The sequence below is a fragment of the Carica papaya genome, chromosome 6 (assembly GCF_054855325.1).
Source record: "Carica papaya isolate Zhongbai chromosome 6, ASM5485532v1, whole genome shotgun sequence".
NCBI classification, from domain to species: Eukaryota; Viridiplantae; Streptophyta; class Magnoliopsida; order Brassicales; family Caricaceae; genus Carica; species Carica papaya.
Window position 1 is genome coordinate 32,930,533 of NC_142314.1, and position 26,540 is coordinate 32,957,072.

At 31.5% G+C, this 26,540-nt stretch overlaps 3 protein-coding genes across 4 annotated transcripts; 1 reads left to right on the forward strand and 2 right to left on the reverse strand.

Annotated features, from left to right (window-relative positions):
• The first annotated feature begins 681 nt into the window (after positions 1-681).
• Positions 682-2,238, forward strand: MYB60 (myb domain protein 60). Its single transcript, XM_022039732.2, has 3 exons — positions 682-928; positions 1,088-1,217; positions 1,316-2,238. The coding sequence occupies exons 1-3, from the start codon at positions 796-798 to the stop codon at positions 2,004-2,006; spliced, it is 954 nt and encodes a 317-aa protein (XP_021895424.1). The 5' UTR covers positions 682-795; the 3' UTR covers positions 2,007-2,238.
• A 5,846-nt stretch (positions 2,239-8,084) lies between these two features.
• On the reverse strand, positions 8,085-18,683 carry LOC110812851 (S-sulfo-L-cysteine synthase (O-acetyl-L-serine-dependent), chloroplastic). 2 transcript variants are annotated; one of them, XM_088222521.1, is made up of 11 exons: positions 18,363-18,683; positions 15,976-16,085; positions 15,611-15,668; positions 15,215-15,478; positions 14,973-15,110; positions 14,501-14,552; positions 14,292-14,341; positions 12,527-12,586; positions 12,157-12,237; positions 8,751-8,927; positions 8,085-8,677 (listed from the first exon to the last, which is right to left on the reverse strand). In XM_088222521.1, the coding sequence occupies exons 1-10, from the start codon at positions 18,627-18,629 to the stop codon at positions 8,838-8,840; spliced, it is 1,170 nt and encodes a 389-aa protein (XP_088078647.1). In that variant the 5' UTR covers positions 18,630-18,683; the 3' UTR covers positions 8,085-8,677; positions 8,751-8,837. The 2 variants fall into 2 exon arrangements, with proteins under 2 accessions (XP_088078647.1, XP_088078646.1); XM_088222520.1 differs by lacking the exon at positions 18,363-18,683 and adding an exon at positions 18,163-18,282.
• Positions 18,684-20,612: 1,929 nt separating this feature from the next.
• LOC110812862 (putative arabinosyltransferase ARAD1) lies at positions 20,613-25,515 on the reverse strand. The gene is made up of 2 exons (XM_022039738.2): positions 23,670-25,515; positions 20,613-21,367 (listed from the first exon to the last, which is right to left on the reverse strand). The coding sequence occupies exons 1-2, from the start codon at positions 24,615-24,617 to the stop codon at positions 20,813-20,815; spliced, it is 1,503 nt and encodes a 500-aa protein (XP_021895430.1). The 5' UTR covers positions 24,618-25,515; the 3' UTR covers positions 20,613-20,812.
• Positions 25,516-26,540: the final 1,025 nt, after the last annotated feature.

A 26,540-nucleotide genomic window follows, 5' to 3' on the forward strand; every position in this document is an offset into this window, starting at 1 on the left:
CTCCTTCTATATTAAATAGTAGATAGATAAACACACACACACACATATATATATATATACACACACACACACCATGCAAATATAAAATGGGTATTCATTAATCAAGATAAAACTCAAATAAACACAAAATTGAAGTGTGTGTGTGTGTGTATATATATATATATAATGCACTGGTATTAATTAAGATAAAATCTCAAATATGTAAAAAAAAAAAATGAGTTGCTTATAACTTGGCATCGCACAGTTTTGACCCGTGCTCTGATAGCTTTTGGTTTTCTTTTTCTTTTTAATTTGTTTGATAATATATTTTTGTCGCCTTTTTCTGTCTATATGTTATTTGCTATTTATAAGCTTATCAAGTACTTAGAAATAAAGTGAATGAAAAGAGAAAATAATATAATATGCAAACCAAAAAGGCATGAGCTAAGTAGCAATCTCATGTGACAAAAGATGTGTGTATATACACATACACACACACACATTCCAGCTTCCCTTCTCTTCCGACTTCTTTTCTCTTACACATAAATATATATATATATATATATATATTTATTTATGTATATGTTAAGAGAGATTGACTATAATGAAGAGCATAGTTAATGAAAGGGCAGTGAGTCAGCATGGTAGATATCAAATGTTAAAAAGCTTCCCTTCTCTTAAAGTCACCTTGTATATAAAGGCTCACATGGTTACAGTACTCCCTTGAAAGCTCCATACATACATACATACATACCTACATACACTCCAAAACTCACAAACTCCTGAATCATCACAATTAACAAAACATATCAAGCCATGGGCAGACCTCCTTGCTGCGATAAAGTTGGAATCAAGAAAGGTCCATGGACTCCTGAGGAAGATATCATCTTGGTCTCTTATATTCAAGAACATGGTCCTGGAAATTGGAGATCAGTTCCCACTAACACTGGTATATCTATATATATATATATATGTATGTATGTATATGTTACTTGTTTAGTTCTTGAAATTCAAGAAAAGGGTTGTTGAGTTGTTTGAATTTAAGAAAAGGGTTTGTGAGATTTTAATTAATTAACATAGTTTTTTTTCTTGTTTGGATGAAATTAAGGATTATTGAGATGCAGCAAAAGTTGCAGACTTAGATGGACGAATTACCTTCGACCAGGAATCAAACGTGGAAACTTTACTGCTCATGAAGAAGGGATGATTATTCATTTGCAAGCTTTATTGGGTAACAAGTAATCTCCTAAATATCTCAATTTTTTTCTCATTTCTAAAATTTCTGATAAAAAATTTCTGGTATTAATATTCATCACTGTCTGAAATTTAATTACAGGTGGGCAGCCATTGCTTCTTACCTTCCACAAAGAACAGATAATGATATCAAGAACTACTGGAACACTCACTTGAAGAAGAAGCTAAATAAGTTTCAAGCAGCTTCAGAGGCTCAAATGGCTGCCACACAAACTAATCAGAATCATAATCAGTTCGTGGGGAAGAGCTTCAATCTGGATTTCACCTCAAGCCGACCAGCTTCTTCAACAAATACAAGGCTTGTTCTGCTGGATTCTAATAATAACAATAACCAGAATTCATCCACTGCAACATACGCTTCAAGCACGGAGAATATCTCACGTCTCCTGGAAGGTTGGATGAGGGCTTCTCCCAAGCTCAAAACCAGTATCAACAATGGCGGAAGGGCAAAACAAGAGGAGGAAGAAGAAGGTGGTAATTTGATTTCTGATGATCAGGAGGAGTTTCAGACCATTTTATCATTTGATCATCATCATCATCATATGAACAATGTTGTTGCATGGGATTATAACAAGTGTACAAGTGATTCTACTACAAAGGGTTCTGGTAATGAAGACGAAAAGGGTAATACGACGTCGTCTTCTTCACCAGACAGGAAGCAGATCATCTCCGATCACAATAATCCTCCATTATCGTTTCTTGAGAAATGGCTGCTAGAGGAAACAAGTACTGCTCAAGTCGAAGAAATTATGCAACTCCCTCCAATATTCTGATTTTCTCTTCTTAATTTCTTTTTCCTTTTTTTAATTTTTAATCATCTGGGATCATAATCAATAAGAAAAAAAAAAAAAAAAAAAAAAAAGTTATGTGCATGATTTCCCTAGCTAGGGTTCTAATCTTAGATCAGTTGGGATTCTGAAAAAACTGGGATCTCATTGTACAATGTCATTAACCTCCGTAATTATGAATTAAGGAATACTTATTAATAAAGTATTAACCTCTAAATTTTTTCCCACTAATTTAATTGAGTATAAATATAAAAAATAAATTGCCATATATATATATATATATATATGTGGGTAATAGTACAATCATAAAAAAATTAACTCTCCTGCTATGTACACATGCAATAATTAAATCAATAAAGATATATATATTTATATTATATTACATTAATTACATAATTAATATGGTGTGAGCCCACACTTGAGAAGCATATGGAAGAGATGATCCATACATTTATTAGGAGCTATATGTACTGATGTGGCTAAATCATAATCTTCTTTCATTTTGTTTTTTTGTTTTTTTTTTATAAATTCTTCTATAATTAAACTCCAAAGGAAAATAAGGTGTGAAGTATAACATTCAAGTCCATAAGTTTTTTGGTCCATGAATTTTTTTTTTTTTTTTTTCTAAAAAAGTTCATGAACACAAACCCTTAATACCCAAATGAAAGATTTTAACACCCAAAAAGAAAAAAAAACTTCAATTATTGTCAAAATTAATTATATTTAATCAAGTATATATATATATATAGTTAGGTAATTGGCTTTTATTCGATCTACCAACACTAGTAATAATAATCTATAAAAAAAAATAAGGTTACAAGTTAGGTTAATTCTTTTACCTTGCGATCGAAATCATATATTTATTATGAACTTGTTTATAAGTAATCCGTCGAAATTAAAAGCATTTAGAATATCGGGTTGGATTAGATGAAATTAACTTGCAAGATATATGATAAAATAATTGCAAGTTTAAGTCCCGGGTGTAATTAAAATTAGAGTAATTATATATATATATATATATGTGGTGATTACTTAAAAAGCAAGAAGTAAAATGGAGGAAGAGAGTCTTATATATGTATATATATATAGAAATAAGTAAATAAGAGGATGTTGTCACGAAAGTCTTGCAGACAAATGAGGGTAAAAAAAAAAAAGAAAAGAAAAGGAAGAGGGAAACATGTGATCTTTGTTGACCTTTCGGTGTAGAAGAAGTTCATCTCATGCCTACTATTACAAATCTTCACAAGATGTAATTAGGAGAGCTTTGATTCCCTGCTGCATCATACACCTTTACAGATATGCATATCATCCCTCTCTCTCTCTCTCTATATATATATATATATATATATATATATACACGTGTGTGTGTGTGTGTGTGTGTGTGTGAATGTACCTATATATATATATATATACATAATTTTTTCAAAAAATAAAAAATATATAATGTTTATTTTGTCAAAATAAAATAATTCGTTAAAAAAAAATTATTTAATCGTTCCAGTTCTATTAATATATTAATAAATTAATTTATTAATTGAATTCAACTTAAATAACTTATACGAATTCATAATATATTTATAAATAAGCAAGTTATATATATTTATTCGTGTACATAATTTTTAAATGAAGTGTTAAGAAAAGTTTAGGTAGTATTAAAATATTATATTTGTGGTAAATGTATATATAATTTTAAAAAAGTGAACAATGACCATAAAACTTAGAAGATTATATTGACTTTACTACAAACCTAACAAATCAAAATTTTACATATGAATATAGAAATTGTTGACTATGGATTAGTATTGAATGAATTATTATTTATGTTATTAATTAATGATTTAATAATTTATTATATTCTACGGACTTATTTTTTGTTCCTTAATTTTTATTAATTTCATTACTAATCTTTATCTTTTATATTAAAATAATAACAATTTAATTTCGGATATTCTTTTTCAAAGATTATTTATTAATAAGTGTGTTTTTTTTTTTTTAATATGGGTAATTATATGCATATTAATTAAAGAATTCTTGATATCTAGATGTAGCATCTACCCTTAGTGAACTAGTACTTCCACAAATTTCATTCATATGTACATATATACATACATATATATATAATTATTAATTTTTAGTATTAAAAATATGCTTGCAAATAAAGAATTTCGGTGAAAATTAATAGTAAAAATTATAAATTTTGTGAACCAACTAAAGTAATAAAATACTTTTAACAATCTACACATCTTAACCAAACACATGCATGAATTATGAATTCCAAGGAATCACATATATTTGGTAATTTCCATCAATAATATCTCACACACAACTTTTACCAACTCAAAAAGGGCCCTAGCCCTTATAATTCAAACATATATATGTATTCCTATATCTATATACGTGTGTGTATATATATACATATATATATATATCACAATATCTCTCTAGTTCACTATCCCTTCATGAAATATTTTGTATTTTTATCTTATTAAATCTCTTCGTAGTTAAGTCTAAAAGTTAGATGTTCTAGTATTGTATGAAACAAAATATTTATATTTTTTAAAAAATTAAGGTGATAGTTTAAAAAAATTATAATACTATTATAATAAAAAATCTTTTCTTTATTGAAATTTTGTGGATCTTTGTTCCATATATTTGAGTTATATCGATAGGCAATTGACCTTTTCTCGGTATACATAATTATTAAATTTTCTTGCATTGCATATTAATTTATTTTCTTAGTTTATTATATTGCATAAACCCTAAAACGTTTTCAAATATTAATTATGTCATGCTAAACATATCAAGACAATGGTACTAAGATTTACCGTCAATCTTATTCTCGTTTAAAATTTTTTTTTTTTTTAATTTTTCAATAACATAAGTTAATTTCTAATCACTTTATATATATTAATAAAAATATTATCTGAGACCACCATAGTAGAAAAATTTTCCACAAATAACGATCGAATATAATGTAATTTCAAATTCTTTGATCAAATTAATACGAAACAACCTCTTATATATGAACTTAAAGTTGTACCCATCACTTGATAATACAATAAATAAATTTAAATGCTCACCAATAACAATAATAATTAATAAAATAAATAGATTTATGGTGTTTAAATACATACCACCAACAATAATAATAATAATAAGTGATTAATGAAACACATCAAATTGGATTCGTGTCCACATAACAATCCTCATGAATTCTTCTCTTTTTCTTTTTAATTTTTAATTTTTTTTTTTTTTGGTTTTTGAAAAAAAAAAGAAGAAAAAATTATTATAATTATAAAAGGGACCACAAGAAGGCCTACGTGATTAATTGTGAGATTAAGAGAACACTTGGCGGAATTTACATAAGACAAATAGAGACATCAATGGACCCCCCCCTCGCTCTGATCTCTGATTGACTGTTTGATTAGATAGGCATATGATAAATCAAATTAGTATTTAAATTTTAATTTTTTAATAAAATTATTAAGTGGGTCCTCTTAATTTTCATTAAAATGAATTGGGTAATTAATATTTATGTTAAATTTGAATTTTTTTAATAAAATTATTAAGTGGGTTCTCTTAATTATCATTGTAATGAATTGGGTTCTACAAATTAATTTAGTATTTTTTTTTTTAATGAAACTATTAAATGGGTTCTCTTTAATAATAATAATAATAATAATAATCCTCCTCCTAGTTATTGCCCAATTACTCTCTGATCCCACTGCTTTTAATGCAGATTTAAACTCTGCCACATCCTAAATTGATCTACTGTTTTTTCTCTGTCTCTTTCTTATCCCAAATGGCTACATATTTCCATTAAATTATTGTTATTTAAAATATTTTCACTAATTTTTTACTCAATCATATTTCTAATTCTTGATTAGGATCCTTGAAAATGTCAAAAACAAAAAAAAAAAAAAATAGAATATATTTCCCACATTATTAAACTAATTTTACTGTGGAATTATTTACGGATGATTCTTAGAGAAAAAAAAAAAAAAGTACACCTTTTGAAGAACTTTTATTTTATGGTCCTCGCAGTTTTAAGTAATTTTAAATGCTACATCTTTAGCTTATTGCAATTCTCGTCTACTACGCTATTATTTAAATGCCTTGACATCGTCAATAGTATGATCTTAATTTAAAATTTAAATAAAATGTTTTGAAGTATAGGTTATTGCAATTAAACAATTTAACATGTAACAAAAGAGTAATTTAATCTCTAATTGTTAGCAACGATGACGTAATAATGATCAACTACTAGTTAAACTAATAAAATAAAAATAAATGGGTAAAATTGTAAATTCATTCTAAAATTTGGAAAAGGAAAGAGAATTTTCTCAGAGCATTAAGTGAATAAGCTCTTTAATTAGCCTCCTAATTAGGATAAGCAGATGGGGCCAGGTGTAATTAAATTGAGGTTACCAAATTTTATGAATTGCTAGCTAATAAGCATGGCATGACTTCAATTTTACTCACTGAAAACATCAAATATTAATTAATGCAATTTCTAATTAGAGATTAAAGTCGTATGACTCAATTTCAAAAGAGGGTATCCTATGGTCTGACCAAATTCGAAATTTAATTTAATTTAATCTAATCGTATGCTAATTATTCTAGTAATTGCAAAAAATATTACGTACTGGAATTACTATTTTTCTACTTTTAGTTCATAAGAATTAACAAACAATCCCACTTCATTAGAGTAAAAATTAAAAAAAGGTAAATTTGATTTGGGTTAAAGGTGAAATTTTTGTTTTATTTTGTTTCATATCTTCAAGAAAATAAAATATTATGTTTGTTTGAAGTCAAAATTGTTGAATTTTATATCCAAATTATTCAACTCCTCCGACCTTCACTATTGAATTTGGTTCAAATTTTGATTTTTAATAAAATATGAACAGAGAATATAAATTCACATATGACATAAATTTATGTATAAATAATATATTTTAAATAAATTCTCGAAATTAAAAAAAGTTTTATTATTTCTTTCTTTGGCAGATTGAAATATAATCTTATAATTGTGAGATTAAACATACAAATAAATTTAATTTAATTATACATAAATAGATTAAATAGTTGGTACTTCTATAAAAAAAATTGTGTTCGAATTGAGTCGTGCAATCCTATATATCCTCATTTGGAGATGTTTTATGATTAATATTTAATGATTTCTATGAATTTGACAAATATATATATATTATGATTTTCTAAATATCATATAATTAAAATCTAAAAAACTGAGTGAATATAATATATATATATATATTTGAACTAAATATATCATAACTGAACTAATCATCATTTTTGTTAGTGTGTAGAAAGATTTAACTTAAAACCAGGTTCGAGATCAAGAGATAGACTTGTTACTGAGAACCAAAGAAAATCAAGAGCATAAGATTTTTCTTTAAACATGATGAAGCAACAGCTAACCTCCAACCCCTAACTTCTTCCAACATACTAAAGAACTGTCATTGCTAAGAATTTAAATGAAGGCTATGAATGATGATCTTACAAATACATATAGATAAACATATGCACGTGTATACACACACACACACACACATATGTTTATATATATGAAAGGTGAGAATTGTGAGCCAAGCCCATGAGAATTCCAGAGTTTTTTTCCGAATACATGTGAACTCGGTGACCGAATATCTCCTGAACAAGGCCCATATCAATATCACAATTATACTCAATGGCCTACTTCCCTATCACAATCAGCATTCACTACCATGGCTTACTAGTCATGGACGGTGCCTTATTAGTCATGAACCAAGATATAAACCAAATGAATGGGAACGGTCTACACCACAATTTAAACCTAGATATTTCTACTTATATTTCTTCATCTTGCATTTTCTCTTCATAAAGTTCAATCATACAAGAGTTTCCAATATCAAGCTAAGAATCTAAGGCACAATGAGTTGTAAAACATTTCCTTTTTCTTTTCGGAAAGAAAAAAACCCATATTTGAAAACGAATAATTAAGTTTTTTCAGAACAGAATAGCCGTATATACTTTTATTTAAAAGAATACTATTGGAATCTATGATAGAACAATGACTACTATGCCAATGACTATGGTCAGTCAATCTTCACCAAATACGTGAAAGATTCAAAATACATTAACCAAGCTTGTTATAGACAGAGACAAGAAGCTCTACACACATGCAACATGCCAGTCCATTTCCTTATGACATCCTTCTATTGTCAATGTAGAATACAAGTTTTAAATTTATATATTTTTTTTTTTATGAATATAACTGAATTAAGATAACACGAGTTCTTTAAAAGAAAATCTAATCAATTTAGATTTCCAACTATCAACTTTAAACTCTACCCCTTGGTTTCTAGCCTCTTCCCATCCAAGAGATTAATTAAAAAAGTTGGGAAACTTTAAGTGATCCTACCGCCTAATCTATTGGATTCAAAACCATAATGTCCACGCTTGAAGATCAAATTTGATACCTTTGGGCACAGGATGATGACAAAATGAGGATTGAGAGGCAATTCATGCAAGCCACAATCACCTGTCTAGAACAAACCCTTGCAGAAACAACTTCTCTGATAAAAAAATTCTGCTGATCTCTTGCAATCAATCAAAAGTTTAATCCCAGGTCATATGCCTTGATATGAGAGTTGCACCTGAAAAAAAATAAACAAATAATTTTTACCTAGCAAGTTTAACTGCATGAATTACTAATAAAAATAAACTCACTTATCAACTACAGCTGCTTTCCACTTGAAAATACGAGGACATGCAAAATTCTGTAAAACTGTGAATGGTCCCGGAATATATTTCAGGCTATCTTCCTTGCATTTTTTGAACCTCCTCATATATAGACTGGAAAAGAACAGTGGGAATATACCGCTCGCCAAAACTTGGGAATATAACCTTTGACATGTGAAAGCCATTACAAAGCCAATCAGAAAGTATATAAGCTTTACCATGAAGTGTAGGTTTATTTAGCAACTTGAAGAAAACCCAAAATTACATTGCTATAAGTACATGATTCAACTAAGAAAACTTATAAATGTACATTAATATATCGAATATTGCATGCATACATTTGCTTGTGGATGAAGAAAAGCTCCTATTTATAGAAAAAAAAAAAAAAAAAAAAACAATGTCTTCGTTATTGAGAAAGAAAAAAAAAGAACAATATGCTTCAAGGTTTTTTGCAGTTTCAGTTTCTACTGTTTAAAATTTATCCTGATCTTGCCTTCCACTCGTTTGTCAATGAAAAGGGAGAAACGGCTTGAATATTAAAATGTTGCTAGCTCATGATTTCACAAAGGATAAGTCCAGATACATTTTGCAAATGGCTCAGAGTCATTATCAACGCTTAGAGGTATGAAAAATTGAAACCATCTCAATTTCAGCAATATGTAAATACATAAATAAATAGATCATACGTATATATGAAAATAATATCAAACTAGTGAAGAGACACAAAGACACTTGTTAAAGATAATCAGAGCCTCCATGTGCAAGGGAATTAGCAACTTATCTCTGGGATCCAATTTAGCACTAACCAATAGGAACTAAGTGCTTTTCAATCTCAACACTTGAAGCTCAAAATTTTATGTCTCTTGTTTCACTAATCAACCTTATGAGGCTGATAATGAAACACATGAATAATGAGTAAACAATTAATGACACATGTAATTGATCTTTCAATGATACATGCACCCAGATAACATCAATATATATCAATTAATTTGTCCTATATGCTACCATTTTGACCCGCGCATCTAGAAAATACCAAAAACTATGGTGCATTATTAAACAAAAGCATTTTCTAAATTCCCCACATGATTTAGATTACAAGTTTTATTGAGCATTATTAGTGAAGGATTATGCATGAACGAAAGGATTTTAACCTTTACATGATACAAATACACTACAACATTTTTAGAGATTTTTTTGATAAAGAAAGAAATATTATTGAGGAAATAAAGACAGCAAACACAATGCCAGAGAATAAAATATCCTCCTAAAACCTTCTAAAAGCTAAAAAGTGAAAAAAGTTAACATAATATTGCCGCTCCCCACCCCCCCAATTTCTATGTAGCAAAGAAATGGAAATATTAGCAAAGTGGCTATTAGCCTTAGCCGATAGAGAAGCCAAAAGGGTCATCAAAAGGGTCATCCTTTCCCATAGAAACTGAAAAGGAAGCAACTAGTCTTCGAAAATCCTGTGATTCTGCTCCAAGTTGGCACCTGAACTTGAGAGTCAAGTAGGAATTAAGCAAATAAACCTTCAACTTAGAACCATCAATCCTTCTTAAGTGGACAACCTTTTAACTCAGAACTATTGTTGAGAACGTCACACACATTACTTTGAGATTTTCATACTCCTACAGCTATCATTTTTATAGTTTTTGCTTAATCCCTAATCCAAATAAAGATATAACAGTCAGTACCATAAATAAACGTAAAAACTCCTAAACTAATTCTAAAAATCCAAAACAGATGTGCTAATTACTAAATTAACCCTAAACCCTAATTTAAAGTAAATTCTTTTCATTCTATTGTCTTCCATCACCATTAACGTAAATTCTTTTCATTCTACTATCTTTCATCTATGTCTAGATAACATTTCACAAACAATGACGAATTAGAAGAATTGTTGGTTCAGGAATGCGGAAACACGTGCACCCCTTAGTGCAGTGATCTCCTTTCCACTCGTGTCGGCGCACCCCAACTCATGGTACTGGTGAGATCAGGATATTGATGTAATTCTACCTCTATTGCAATATAATCTTGAAACCCACTTAAGGAATCTGAACTTTGATGTGGAGAACTCGCCCGAGCCACCAACTGCTCAAACTGCTATTAGTTTCTTCCAGAGAACCATTCTGTTTAAATTTTGCTAATTAGTGGAACAAACCTTAAGCGGTATTGTTACTTAAATCCTTACTGTGAAATTGTTGGTTGGAGTCTCCAACTTCAAAAACCGTGTATAGTCATCTCCTAAAAGGTGCCAACCCAATCTTCTCTTCTTTTGGCATATTGTGCCATAGAAAAAATGATCATGTACATTCAACTAGCCTAATAACTGTAGTATAAAATGAGGAAATTCTAAATTTGAATGTTTAGGAACAAAAGGGGGCTGTTTATTTATAAAAAAAAAAAGGAACAAAGGGGGGCTGTCCCATCCAAGGGTCCCTTTGTTGCAACAACAATGCAATCTTATTCCTGTTCTAAGCAAACCTGTGTCACAATCTTTCCTGATACAACTTCAGGAAGGCTTTAAATAGTTGTTGAAAAGAGATTACTTCCCCCATAAACAACTGCTCCAACACCAAATTGCTATGTTCCTTAGACTTGGATCTAGTTAGAGGTCTTTGAACAGAAAATCATAAAAGAAATAGCAAAATGCTTTTTTGATATTCTTTCTTCCTGACCTATTTTGACTAGAAAAATTTGGCCTCATTAAAAGAGAACGCAACAATCTCCTTCGATAAGAAGTACTCAAACACTTTGAAAAATATTATGCAATACTTTTATTGCCAGAACTGATGATAAATTTCACATTCTTGGAGAAGATGAGGACATAAAACTAGAGAAATGTTTCACATAAAAAAGACTATTACAAATTTTTTGACGAATTGATTTGGCAGTTGAGGCAAATGAAAAAATTAAAACATTCTTGGAGAAGATAAGAACATAAAACTAGAGAGATGTTGAACATAAAAAAGACTTTTAAAATACTTTTTGTTTAAACTGACGAAGTAGCTGATATTTATGGAAAAAAATAAATACTTTTCTTAGCATGGACCGTTCACTTATATTTCACATCAGCTTGTTACTGACTTTTTGGATAAACTTTTGTACATATAACATTACTGTAAATATATCGGTACACAGTAGGAAACTTCCCATCAGAAATAACCAACTCTCGTATATAAAGAAAAAGAACAAGCAACAAATAAAGAGAAATTAACTGATTAAGTTTTGCACATCAGCAAGAGGCTATCAATTCTTTCTCTTATTGCCACGTGTAGATACCCTAATGAGATAATTTCTAAGTATTATAGAATTTATTTGATGTCCTTAACTCAAAATATTTTTGGACTAGAAAAACCAATAAGATAAAATAAAGCAGGCACATCCTCACCACAACCAGCTTTCCAGCATTTTCAGGCCTTCTAGCTAAGCTGATCGCAGCAACTGCAGCAGCACCAGATGAGATACCAACCTAGAAACAAGGATGGAGTAAATGCGACCGTATTTCACATTTAAGAAAAAGGAAATGTTTTCAAGGGTCATCAACAAAGCAGTTACGTTTTCATAGCCAGTAAAGCATGAGACAGGAAAGAGAGTTAATTAATAAATGATGAAGAATTGCATTTTTCTGTGCAGGTAAGAAAACTCAATTGGGAACCAAAAGTACATAATTTTAGATAGGAGAAGTGACCTAATTACTAGCCAAAGAGAACTTTTAGCAGGAAATTTAGAGAGAAAATGGACAATTTTATATATTTTACCAGCAAGCCTTCCTCCAAAGCTAGTCTTCTTGCCATTTCAACAGCTTCGACATTAGTAACCTACAATTTATGCTAACAAAATTATTAGTATAGAAAAAACTCAAAGCTATCAGAAAGCACACATAAATCTCAACTGTTTTCAGAGTTAGATGTCCATTAATGACCTAAAATGAAAACAAAGCACCTATATATAAAGTTGAGCTGTTAATCCACTTTAACATTTAGTAACTTAAAGTTATACCATAGATACTCCATGCATACTAAACTGTAAAAACAAGAAGATCTCCTAAGCTAACAAAGGTATGCCTCACATGAGACATGCTCATGGTCAAGTAATGTCATCTTGGCTACTGATTCCAAATGGATTACACTCATGCACCAGCATCCACATGCCTGTACAGATTCCAAATGACAGATCTGAAATTGGAATAACACGTTCCTTAGCCTGAATCTGGTTATAGAACTTTAAAATAGAAAATAGCAGAAAAAGAAATTGTAGAATGCTTCTGCAATCTTCCCCTTTCTAACCAAAATTTCCTAAAAAGTTGGGCTTGTTAAAGAGAATCCAATGATCTCCTTGAGTAAAAAAGAAAAAAGAAACTCAAAAACTTCTTCTGAAATTCTATCCAATGCATTTATTGCCAGAACTGATAACAAATGCATTTTTCAGGACAACATAAGGACATAAGACAACCGTGGTAACTTCTCACAGCAGAACAAATCCCATACCCAAGGAAAAACAATTGCTGCTGTTCTTAAAATACTTGGAAGCAACTGAACCCCTCCGCATCTAAGGAAGAAAAAACAGCTGGTATTTTAAATACTAAAATACTTTCAGTTGTTGCTTTATTTTCATTATCGTCCCTGGCATAACTTTCCCATTAAAAATGTCCTTGTCCTCAAAGTAGGATAAAGGTGCTCAACTGCTGGTTTACAAAATGCATCTGCTTTTAGGCTTCATTCACTAGGATGTGAGATGCATGAAGAGAATCAACATGCAAATCATTCACCTCTGTGTTATTCTGGCACTTCTTAAGTAGACCAGAATAAATTTTGCAGATTTAATTGGCAAGTGAGCTTGTGCATCTGAATGTCATTCTTAGCCTATACAGTTTGTCGAACTCCATCACAGAAGCGGCAGAAGGGAATGACTAGCTTGTGGGCGAAAACACCCTCTAAATAGCTCTTAGCCTTTATCAGAGGCAACTTCCCAATTGCATGGTTTGCTTCCTTCATAGTCTATTGTTTATAGAGAGGTAAAGGCTAATAATAGAGTATTCTTTGATATCTTGAGTGTGGAAGTGAGAGATTATTAAGGAATAACTCTCCGATTTTTTCACCGGTAACCAACTACTTAGGTACCAAAATAGAAAACTTTTACTGAAATTCTGCCCAAGGTTTTTATAGCCAAAATTGATAATAAATATTGTTTAGGACAAGAAAAGGCCATAATATTACCCTGGTAAGTTCTCATACTGAACAACTCCCACATCCAAAGAAAAAAATGTTAATGTTTTCTAAATTTCTAAACTACTAGAGTATTAATGAAAATACATAAAATGCTTGCAACTGTTCTATGTCTATTATACTCCCTATCATAGAACTATAAGATCAACTCCCCAGAGTTCAGTATATATGATGCAACCTCAATATTGTCAACCATCAAGATTATTCTGACAGGATACTGGGAACCTTAGGAAAGTCTTAAATAGAATTTTCACAAAGTAAATCAGGAAAAATAAAGAAATTCTTTTTGCTTTACAACCTTAATAACCTCATCGAGTAATTTGACATTCAAGATGCTTGGTATATAACCTGCATCCAAATTCTGCAATCTGTTAGCAACTAGATCACACAACTGTCATCAAGCAGAAATGCAAAAGAAAAAAAAAAGAACAGAAAAAGAAATCATGCAATAACTTATAAATTAAATTATTTTTTCAAAAGGAAAAAAAAAAAACCAATGTGCATTACCTGGTTTGTCTCCAGATATTACACTCCTCTCTGCAGGTTCCACACCGACTACCTGAGAAATATATGTTAATATATACATATACATATGCCAAGAAAAGAATTAAAACGCTGTCATCCAGAATGGTACACAGTAATGAAAGGTTAGAGGGTTAGTGCCCCTTTTTGTAGCCTATAGACTTCACAAGCCTCCAAGGGGCCCAAAAAACAGGATGCCTTTTTTTGAAGAAAAAGGAAAGGATCAGCCACATATTGGAAATTTTGCCTGTCAGCATACTCATATAGACAAGCACGATCCTATGTATCTCTCTTAGTCTATACCAGTAGTTAAACAGATGACAACTGTAACTTATTATTAATGTCCATTACATGAGTATCTTTACAACAGTGAGAACTGTTGAAGTCTTAAAGACAGGTAAAAACTAAGAAATTGAAATAAGACCGCGAACTAGAAGAAATCAAAACAAGAAGAAACCTTTATGTCTTTATTCAGTATTTTCAAGTAACTCCCAGCACCTGTAACAGTACCACCAGTTCCAATTCCAGCAACAAATATATCAACATTACCCAGAGTGTCCTCCCATATTTCTTTTCCTGTAGTTTCAAAGTGGATCTGCAAAATAAAGAAAATCTTAACAACCAATATCACTACGGAAAAACATGATTCAAGTTTGGCATTCAATACATTCAGCTTTGATAAAGTTAATCGTACATTACCTTTGTATTTGCCATATTGTCAAACTGCTGAAACATGTATGCATTTGGAGTGTTCAGAACAATTTCTTCAGCTTTATCAACAGCCCCTTTCAGACCTTTCTCTGCATCAGTAAGTACTATTTCTGCTCCAAATGCACGTAAAAGTATCCTTCTTTCAACATCTATGGAAGCTGGCATAGTGACTATAACCTTGTATCCTTTAGCTGCTGCAACAAAAGCAATTCCCAGCCCAGTATTTCCACTTGTTGGTTCCACTATTATAGACTGCAGAGAACAAAAAAAGATGACTAGATCTACAAAATATGAAACACAATGCATATTCAGAGAAATAACAGTGGAAGCATGTGATCACACAATTCATAGTTAGAAAAATAATAACACAGTTATATGATCAACCTTCCCAGGAATTATTGCTCCACTTTCCTCCCCCTCAGATATCATGCTCAGACCAATCCTATAAAGTGAACCAATTAGAAAAAGGAATCATCAGTTATTTGCCACGTCCTTTTTGAGGAAGGCATAAACAGTTGCCACTAGTATGCTATTGCAGGCAATAAGGTCACTCACTACCAGTTGAGTATGGGACCTTATTTATAAACTTTAATGAAATAACATTATTTACTACAACATCTCAATGTTCTATCAAAAGATACCTGATAAACTGTTCAAAAATGAAATCCTAGACATGTTAAATAAAAGGCTATGAAAATAATCACAGATCATAATTAATAGCAAAACTTTAACCACTACGGTATTATTACCTATCCTTCACACTCCGACAGGGTTCCATAGATTCAAGTTTTGCAGCAATGTTTGCCTGACAGCCCTCTGTTACTTTGTTGAGATATACCATTGGTGTTCTTCCAATCAACTGTATAAAGTTCCAAAAATACTACAATCAGTAAAAACTTTGAACAACTTGCATTCTTGTTTATAATAAAATTAGTCCACCATCTTCATTCAAAATAACAAAAAAGAATCTGCCCTCATGCACTTTGGTAGACATGGCTACCAGTCATAGTGCCCGACACTGGTAGAGGGTGTTCTGGGGAATGCAATGTGTTACTTATGTTATTAATATCTTGGCTTTAGCTCTGTGACAGGATATCAAGATACAGTGGCTTTCAACTGTTTGATATATTGTTTGGAAATTTTTAAGAATTGTGGATGCAGGACCATGCAATGGGCAGTTAATCACCTTGGGCGCCCATGGTCAGCATACTTTAATTGACAAGAAGGAAAGCACAATTTTGTCAGGTTAGATATTAGGGTAACAACAGGCCTTTGTAAACATACATTTCAGGGGAGTAAGAATATATGGGACGCTTCCCAAGCTGCAAGGTACTGAGCTCAGGTGCCTAGCTCACAAGCAGCCTGGCCTTTCCTGAGATACTGAGCTGCGCTTCATTGCATTTCCTTGTAATTGCATGCTATTAGGTTGTCAGCAACCTTCTCACTGCATATTAATCATAGAGCTGAATATTTCTCTTCTAGTCTCTTTCCCTTCTAGGCTTCCCCCTGCGCCACCCCCCACCCAAATAATCTCTTCTCCCAATAGTAAGATGCTCTTAAAAAGGTTGCAAACAAATGCAATAGAGCCTGGTTATGTAATGATTTTATTCATTGGTAAACAATAATAATAAAAAAGTATTCTCTTTTACCAGAAGTTGCTCATTTGTATGAATGTATTTACTCAATTTTTACATTTTAACATGATAAAAGTACTTACGACAATTTGAAAGAAGTTAGGATTGTGATAGGGATCACAATAATGTAGACATCGTTTTGTACTCTTTAAAATGTTCTCAGTCATAAGATAACAAACATGAGATACATTCATCTAATTTAGATTTGTACTTACTCTATGTCTTAGTAGTAATGTCACTGATCTTATTAATCACTTGTAAATTTGATATAAGACTGAATGGTGTAAGTGCTCATTGGAGAATAATTTTATTGAAGTGACTTGAGTAGATCCTTTACATGGAAACCCACGTTACTTCCCTTCGTCGACTCCTTACATGGAAAACATGATGCTGTTTTATGTTCATGATACTATCCTATCTGCTTTTTGTTCAAAAAAAAATTATCCTATCTGCTTCTTCTAGTAACTTGGTATTTTTCTTATCAACTTGAAAAAAGAGCTTTCAATGATTGATCTGAGTACCCTTTATATTTCTTGGGTATCCAAGTTTCTCACAATAAGGAGGTCCCTTTGCTACTCGTGTCCAGTCTTGTGGTCGGATTGGTAAGGCTATAGTTCCCTACTTTCATACGTTAATTCATACTGTCGTATTATTGGAGCTTTACAACATCTTACCCTGACTCACCCCTCCATCTCCTTCGCTATAATCAAGCTTGCTACTACATACATGAACCTCGTGAAGACCATTTTAGGATGCAAAAGGGTCGTCTCTACATCTTCTTTGTGAGAATCAAGCTTGCTAAAACATACATAAACCTCGCCAAGATCTTTTGAGGATGTAAAAAGGATGTGAGGCTACATAAGGGATACTTCATATATGCTCTTTCAGCTTTATTTAGACTCCCCTATGCATTTAGTAGGATACTCAGATGCAGATTGCGCAAGATGTTCTAAACATCCATTGCTCCACCATGAGCTAATGCATTTTTCTTGGTACAAATATGGTCTCTTGGTGTTCTAGGAAACAGACAACAGTTTTTGCTCCAGTGTTGAGGCCTAATGTAGTACTGTTGCTACTGCAGTTTCTAATTGATCATGTTCACAAAACAAGCTCCAGGAGCTTTATTGTACGTCATCCAGAGCTCCTATGTTATAATGACAATGTCAGAAGTACTTATATGGTTTCTAATTGGGTTAATCACAATCTAAGCATATTAAACTGGATATTTACTTTGTTAAAGAAAAAGTACAGGCAGAACAATTGGTGGTAGTATATGTTATCAGTCAAAATCAATTAACTGACATTTTCGACAAGGGACTCTCTTCTACAAGGTTCAATCAGTTGCAACCTCCAGCCTCCCCGGGGTTCTAGTCTCCTTCCAGTTCCCATTCTTCCAAATATTCCAGTCTCTTCTAAGAAAACCTCAATGAAGATGAACAAAAGGGATGCTAATAAGTAAAGTACATGAAAGTACAGAACGGCAGAGAAAGAAAGAACAAGACCTGAGTGACATCTTCTGCGATATTTACGGTGTCGACCTCATCCTCTTCATCTTCTCTGCGTCTGATGGTTATGGGGAGCAGTGAAGCAGCTTCCTTTTCGGCTCTGGTTTTGGCTTGGGCAGAGATTGCTGGTAAACGTAACGTGGCAGCGAATGCGCCATTGATGAAAGCAAAGCTTGTAGAGTTGAAAGGCCTAAAACAGTGCAGTTTAGGATGAGTAATGAGGGGCTGGAGTGGAAGATGGAACGAAGGAGACGATAGCGCCATGTTGGTCAAGGGAGGTTTTTCTCAGAGGTTTTAGATTGGGTTTTCTGTCTTGGAAAATAAAAAATAAAATAATAATAATAATAATAATAATAATAATAATAATAATAACAACAACAAAACGGTGCAGTTTGGACTAAAACGGTGTAGTTTGGGGTAGTTGGATTGCAACTCGTGCCTAAATTTTTAAGTGAAAAATTTTTAATTTCAATGAAATTTAGTCAATAAAATTACAAAACATTTTAAAAGTGGTGTGATTTGAACTCATCTGCCAAGTGTACTGGTTCAAATAAGTACTATAATGATGAATTTGGATATCGTTTTACAAAAATTAATATAATAAATATTAAAATCTCAACTGATTAATATTATTTAACTGATAATTAAAAAAATTAATATAAATTAATACTTAATTAAGAAATTAATCAATTAAAATTTATTAACAATCGAGATATAATAACTGTTAAGATCTCATAATTCACTTTAAATTCAACTGCAAATTTCCTTAATTCAATCTATAAGAAAAAATTTTCACCCAATTTCATTCAATCATTTAATAATCTTTTTTTTAAGATTAATTACCCTATCTAATTTATAATAACACACATCTCTATGGTTAGTATGAATCGGTGTATTAACATTCAATAATCAAATATTGTTAAGTATCTCTACTCATATTTAATCTATTGTGTTAATTTAATATTCTAATAAAAAATCAATCTCTCAATTCAATCATTTATTACAAATCAATAAATAGATAATCAATTTATTTATGCATTAAATCACACGATAACACATAAGAATTAGAGAAAAAGAATTTTCATAAATTAAATAATGAAATAACAAAGTATCTCTTAAACTTTCATCAAAGATTATAACAAAGTAGTTTAGTTACTCATTCTAAATAAAAATTGTAAGAATCAAATCTAATGAAAACATAAAATAACTTACAAAATAAAACCCTAGAGAAAAGGCTTTTACTCTCTGAAGCCGTTTTTTTTTCTTTCTCTTTTTTCTTATTCTCCCCTTTTTATTTATAGATAACCTTATATTTAAATAGTTCAAAACCTAATTAATTACAAAATTCAAATCTAGTATGGCCGTGTCAAATTAACACACGATCGTGTCTTCCTTGAAATCAAGTCAATTTTCAACTTGTAGACACGACATGGTTGTCTCCTAAGCACATGGCCATATCTCTTTCACCAAAAGAAGTAGAAGCATTTTGCTGATAAAACATGGTCATGCAGTCTAATTGTGTCTTAGCCCAATATAAGGCACACGACTGCATTTTTAATCACATGATCGTGTCTCACTTCTTCGCAGAAGCAGAAACGCTAGCTTCTTAATACATGATTCTGTGTTATGATCATGTCCCTCATATCTTCATGTTTTAGTCAATTTTCGTTCAAATTTTCTTCCAATCCACTCAAATTTATTTCTAAGTTCCAAAATCATTTTTTAAAATTGTCAAGAACAATTCAACAGTATATAAGACAAAAATCAATCAAAATTAACTCGAATAAAATAAGAAAAAATTTATAAAATTCAATTATATAAAAAATGTTAGCATATTCTTCATTTTAGATAATTTAATTACAATAGAATTTCAAATAATTTTAATTACAATAATAAATTTAGATGTTCCTGTTGGTAAAAGAATAAATCAACAAAAACATTGAACTAAATTAAACATGAAACTGATTTGAAATTAAAATATAATTTTTGTGTAAATTTTTATCTCATTTAAAATTATACTTTAAAATAAACTCAATTAAAAAAAAAAATTGCACTATTTTGCACTTACACTACAATAGAAAACTGTCTAAAATTTTCTCTTAATTTCTCTTAATTGTCAACCTAAAGCATATATATATATTTTTTTCTTAAAACTCCGAAAGATTAATGGTGAGGCATTGTGGTATTACCATAAACAATGTATATATATATATATATATATATAAATCTTACAAAAAGAATCAACGACCAAATTAAGGATCATTTATGAGGCCATAGGCCAGATCTGAGCTATCTTTCTTTCTTTTTCTTCTAATTGTTACAAGAACTTTTTAACTTCTATTCAAAATCTGAAATGAGATATATTTGCAACTGTCATCTGTCTGAGGAGAAACCTCATGGAGTTTCTTGGTTAAATGCTATAAATCAGCAGGGTCAGCCAAAACAACTCACCAAAAGTTTCTAGGTGATGGTACTGATAATAACCCTCTCTCACGACCGCGAACAGAATGAGAGAAACGCCAAGTTCTGTGTATCTTCCTCTTAAGTGCAGGAACCTTATGGGCCACAGCCTGCCATATCATTTGGATAGCATCATCCTCTTTCGAGGGGTAATGGAACTCATAGAACTTTTCAACTTCCTTCAACCTTTGCCACATTTGAGTCCATTTTTCTTTTTTGATGCTCCTAACAAGGTTTATAAGGAACTTTTCTTTGAGAGCATCTGATGTGCGAACAAATATGCAGAACTGAGAGTAGTCGAGGACATCCTCATAAGGGAGCTCAATCTCATCACTGATGATGACAGGAACACAATGGCTAGCAATAGCATCAAAGAGGCGATTGGAGGAGGGAGTGTCCCCTGCTATATTGAGACAGAATTTAGAAGAGTGCATTCCGCGACTAGCTTTGCTAACTCCATCTTTCTGAACACTTCCGAATGAGAAATGAACATCTTTCTCATCCCGAAGAAGATAAAATAACTCCTGCCTAACAAAGCCACCCTGGAAACGGAAAAGCCAAAAATCATGGAGCAATGAATTAGAGAAAGCAGAGCTGATTGAAAGAAAGAAAGAAAGAAAGAAGCTAAACAAGTATACAAATTAAAAAACAGTGCAGGCAAAACTAAAAACGTCGAATCACTTGGTCTGCAAGAAGACAAAAGCTGGAGAAGATTCCAACTTTATCAAGAGATTAGGGGTATCAATTAGTATGAAAGGGATCATCTAAGCAACAATGTCAGAGAACTGGTTACGAATGTGACAGTAAGGTATGCATAGGTACATACAAATGAATATGATATGCAAATATCAAGACCATGCCATTTAGGAAAGATGGTGACAACAGCATGCAACTCTAATGTGCCAACAAAGATCATCTTCAATCAGATCAATGCTCACAAAAGTCTTCCTAAATTCTTATCATCGTGGACCTTGTGAATTTGCAGAACTAAGATTACCAACAGGAAAACTTCTGAATATACAACTTTATGGTAGATAAATGCAGAGACAGCAGGAGGCAATAGAACAGGCAGTGACATAGCATTGACCAACTCTAGCTGCAAAAATCTCCCTCAAATGTTAAAGAGACTGGCAAGTAGCAAGTAGGAGTACACCAAAAAAAAAAACATTTCAAAGGTCATGGTCAAAGCAACTTAAGTCTAATGTAAGAACATGCAGATCTATTTGCCTAGAGAAGTTTTACTCCTTGTGGTAACACATAATCACAGATCAGTTGATGCAAGTTGCAAAAGTTCTAAAAATATGATGGAAAACAAAAAAATCAATGACAAGCAGGTAATTTGAAAATAAGCCTGCAATAGAAAAAGGGGCGGGGTGAGGAGGAGGATGATGATCCTAAGTATGCACAAATTATATCCGTCAATTGCAGATTAATTATTTAGAATCTTTTTTGCACAAGCCATAATGGTCCCAACGTCATGTGCCATCACAATGAAAACTTGAATTTCTTCAACCAATGGGATATTTATTTGATAAACAGCTGTCTGTAAACAGATTGGAGAAACAGCTTTTTAGGAAGAACATTTTCCAAACTGTTCTTCTAGGAAAAAAAAAAGCTTCTCATGTTTCAGCAGTGACAAACTCAAAAAACAGCACCCCCTTAAGTTCTCAAGAAAAAAAAAAGAACTTTTTGTCAGCTCTCCAGACATTATGGATTTTGACTTCATAAAACTTTTGAGTAACTGCTAAGTAAAATAAACTCCATTTTGGGACCACCCTTGCCAAATATCTGCATTATCAAGCATCTCCTACCCTGCAGTAGAAGGGTCTGATATCTGCACCAAGAAGAATACAGAACAATAGTGAAAGAATAGGAGTGCTGTTACAATAATAAGAAAGAATGCCTATCGTATACTAGTCTGGAGAAGGACCATTACAAGGCAGAAGAAATTAAGCTCTTCTTACTATTTGAGTTTAGATTTCTATTGTAGGAGTTATTAAAGAATAAGACAAGATAGAAAGTTTAGGTTATCTAGGAACAAACTAAAGTGAGATGTTTGAGTTATGTAGGAATAAGAAAAAATAGAAGTTTGGATTTGATTAGGAATTAGATTCTACAAGTTAGGAAACAACAGTAATGATTTTTCCTATATATGTAAGCTATTTTATCGACAAAGATCAGCGAAGAATTTCTTAAAAGAAGTTCTAGAGTAGCTAATTTAAGAGAGCCAAGAGTTCTCCCCAACGAACCCACACTCCAAATTCAAAATAGGTCGCAAAGGAAAGAAATCTGCAAAACAAGCAGCCTTCTTGGTTCAAGATTTCAACCTTAGCTGATGCATAACAGGATCACAAACTTACAGCCATATCATGTGCCCTCATTCACTGTAGCTTCCCACATTTAATACCTTTGCATTAAAGGAAAGAAACCATGATTCTTAAAAGATGTTTCCCTGAATAATGCATTGCTTCTTGGACCTAATGTCCTTAAAGAAATGTACTCTAGCTGCAAAATCTTGGTTCAGCCTAGGAGACCAAAGTCACTTCAAATGTTTTTAACTTTCGGTGACTTGAGAACTTTGAACATAATTTTTCAGAAAATAATTGATATGAGAATAGCTGATCTTTCCTGCATCATGTAAATAGGTGATGTTTGCAATGTCATTTAACTGTCCTGGCATGCATACAACCTAAGAGATCTAAGTTGCTTCATATGTTAATATCATCACTTAAGACCTTTACATGAATAAGAACCAAGAAATTATTTCTTCTCAAAATGATATAGTTACTTGAATTTGTATGGGAAACAATCAGCAGAACAATGTAGGGTAAACGGTGAACTTACATCTTTCCTGTATATGGCTCCCTGAAAGTATAGCAAAGTTGGGCGGCTATCAAAATCAGATGAATCATTGACATATGATCTGATCATATGTTTATAAGGTGCAATCACATCTTTCTCAATGTTAGCTATATTTGGAGGATATCTTCCAAAATCTGAGAGTATAAACATCGCAGGCCACAGTTTCATTCTAGCACTTAGCATGCTGTTAGGATGGTGAGCAAGAATCACATGGTCCCGCCCACCTGACCTCTTCCATTCTGTTTGGGATGTCAGAAACCTTACTAACTTCTCTTGCAACACATTGTTCCTGCTCTTTTTCTGATGTGGGTTTACTTTTGAAAAGCGGTTGTAGCTCAATGAGGAAAAGAATGGTACAAATACAATATCAGCTTCACTTGAGTTTCGTACTCTTATTGCAGCACGAGCATTTGGGATAATTGGAATTTCTGAAGCAAGGAGGTCTAACGTCAACCAGTATTCAATACTATGCTGCAAGTTCAATCCCCCAGGATATGGTGGTATAGTAGTTCGGATGTCAGGCCAAACATGATTTCCTTGTGGTTTCCAATCTAGTAGTCCAAAATGGAACTCTGGGTTCATATCATACATGTAAACCCTGAGGGATGTTTTATCACTCATTTCACATCTACATTCATCTTTAGTTTTTGCTGTTGCTTCTTCCTCGTCTACTCCATTATTCCCAAGTATTACTCGATTTCCAGGTGAGGATTCAGCCTTATTTAGATTAGAAACTTTGGAATTATCATCGTCAATTTCAGCAACATACTTAGAATCAGGTAACGAGTTAGAAGTAACAAAATGGTTACGACCAGTCGAACCCAATACGGAGAACCAGGAAAATATGAGAAAGAGTGATGAAAATGTAAACAAGCAAATCAAAGATCTTTTGGTAATTAGCCCCACTGTGGAGGCATTCCTCTCAACCATCGCAAAGCTAATGGAAAGGAATCAACAATAATTTGTAAGAAACACCATCACCATTTGGAAAAAAAGGATAATGTACAACACAGAGAAAAACATACACGAGAAACAACGAAGATGCTGGACAACAACAAGTATGATTGATAAGGAAATGAAGTAGCAACTACAATGACCGATTTGCAAAGTTAAGGGAAGATCAGGGAATTAGCTAGAAGGCATTTTGAAAGGCACCTTAAAAGCTATGTTTCTGAGCCAGGAAAAAGGGAAACCAAAGCTCAAATGCAATAACATAATTGCAGCAGAATATCACATTGGTGTGCAGAGCTAGTTACCAAGCAATGACCGAGTCCCATAAACACCAATTGCTCACGTGAAGTCCCATTTTCTGCAAAACCAATTAGTATCCAACAAGCAGAAACTCCTCTAGGCTGAATGGAAGAGTAGAAAATTGATTTAAATTAATGACACAAACCACCAAACAAAAATGTTACGCCAAAATGTCACCAGTGACGATGCAACGAATTCTGCGTATTGTTGTTATTATAACATATACACAAAAGAGCGAGAGAAACAGCTCTAACAAGGAAGTAAAGCCGGTAATGAGCAGCGAAAGGAGAGAATCCGATCGAAAAAGATGGGAAAGAAATTGAAGGGGAAGGAGGTTTTGGCGGATGGCAGAGGAGTGATAACGGTGGATACGTAACCTCTAGAGGTAAAAAGCAAAAGCACGCAACTGTTATTTGTTTGAAACAATGGTTAACATGTAACTATATCTTCTCTCTGCTTATCTACCTCCCTCCCCATGTCAGTCTCTTTCTCTCTCTTCTGGTGCAGGAGGAGACTCTGAATTAGCGAGGGAATAGGGTCTTTCTGTTGAAGCGGGCGTTGCTTGTCTGAGGTTCTCTGGAGGGATTTTATTTTCTTTTTTATTTTTCTTTTAAATTTTATATTTATTTATTATTTTAAAAAAAATAAGAAAATAAAGTTATGTGATTTAAATTATATATTTTTAATTGAAATTTAATTATATTTTTATTTTCATACGTGTATATATATTTTTATATTATTTAATTTTAACACATACAATGACTGTTCTAACCCTCGCCTAGTCAGTGTACATGTTGGAAAGGCGAAACGTACCATCCATTTTTTATTTCTCCCTTATATAATATTATTATATCATAATTATATTATATACAATTAGATTTTTCTTCAAATTATATGTACACTTGATTATATTTTTTTACACTTTATAGAATAAAATTTAAACTATACTTTAATTTATATAGAATAAGAATCATATAAATTAATAATGACAACATAAACATAGTTAATTAGTTATATTATTCATATTTAATAAATATAATTTTTTTATTACTATTACTAGATTTCAATAATTAAATAGATTTAATATAATTAAATTAGTTATATATTTTAATAAAATTAAAACATTGATACTTGTATAATTAATGATTAACTTAAAAAATTAAGAAAGTTAATCACTAATACTAATTACGAAGTTAAGAATATTAAATTGCTTAGTATAATGTGCGACAATAAAATAATAAATATATTCTATTATTTATGAACATAAATATATAAAATTTTTAAACAAATATAGATAGTAAAATTTTTATTTATTTATAAAATATTTTTAAAGTGCAAAAACAAATTAAATAATTGTATGAATATTTAATATTTATTGATACTTAAATTTTAATATAACTAGTAAATAATCATATAAATAATATATTATGTTATTTGTCATTGTTTTCATAATATAGGAACTATTTGTATAAATAATAACTAAATTCATATAATGTGCTATATACCCGAATATAATTTTTTTTTTTTTTAAAATCTAATAATTAAATATATATATATATATATATATATATATCATTTTAATCATAGAAATATGAGCATATG

Coding starts and splice junctions, on each gene's coding strand:
- MYB60 (XM_022039732.2), top strand. CDS start 796: ATGGGCAGACCTCCTTGCTGCGATAAAGTTGGAATCAAGAAAGGTCCA. Junction 929..1,087: donor ATCAGTTCCCACTAACACTG/GTATATCTATAT, acceptor GATGAAATTAAG/GATTATTGAGATGCAGCAAA. Junction 1,218..1,315: donor CAAGCTTTATTGGGTAACAA/GTAATCTCCTAA, acceptor ATTTAATTACAG/GTGGGCAGCCATTGCTTCTT.
- LOC110812851 (XM_088222521.1), bottom strand. CDS start 18,629: ATGGCGCTATCGTCTCCTTCGTTCCATCTTCCACTCCAGCCCCTCATT. Junction 16,086..18,362: donor TCGCAGAAGATGTCACTCAG/GTCTTGTTCTTT, acceptor AACTTTATACAG/TTGATTGGAAGAACACCAAT. Junction 12,587..14,291: donor TACTCGATGAGGTTATTAAG/GTTGTAAAGCAA, acceptor CATAAATTGTAG/GTTACTAATGTCGAAGCTGT.
- LOC110812862 (XM_022039738.2), bottom strand. CDS start 24,617: ATGGTTGAGAGGAATGCCTCCACAGTGGGGCTAATTACCAAAAGATCT. Junction 21,368..23,669: donor GAGCCATATACAGGAAAGAT/GTAAGTTCACCG, acceptor TTCCGTTTCCAG/GGTGGCTTTGTTAGGCAGGA.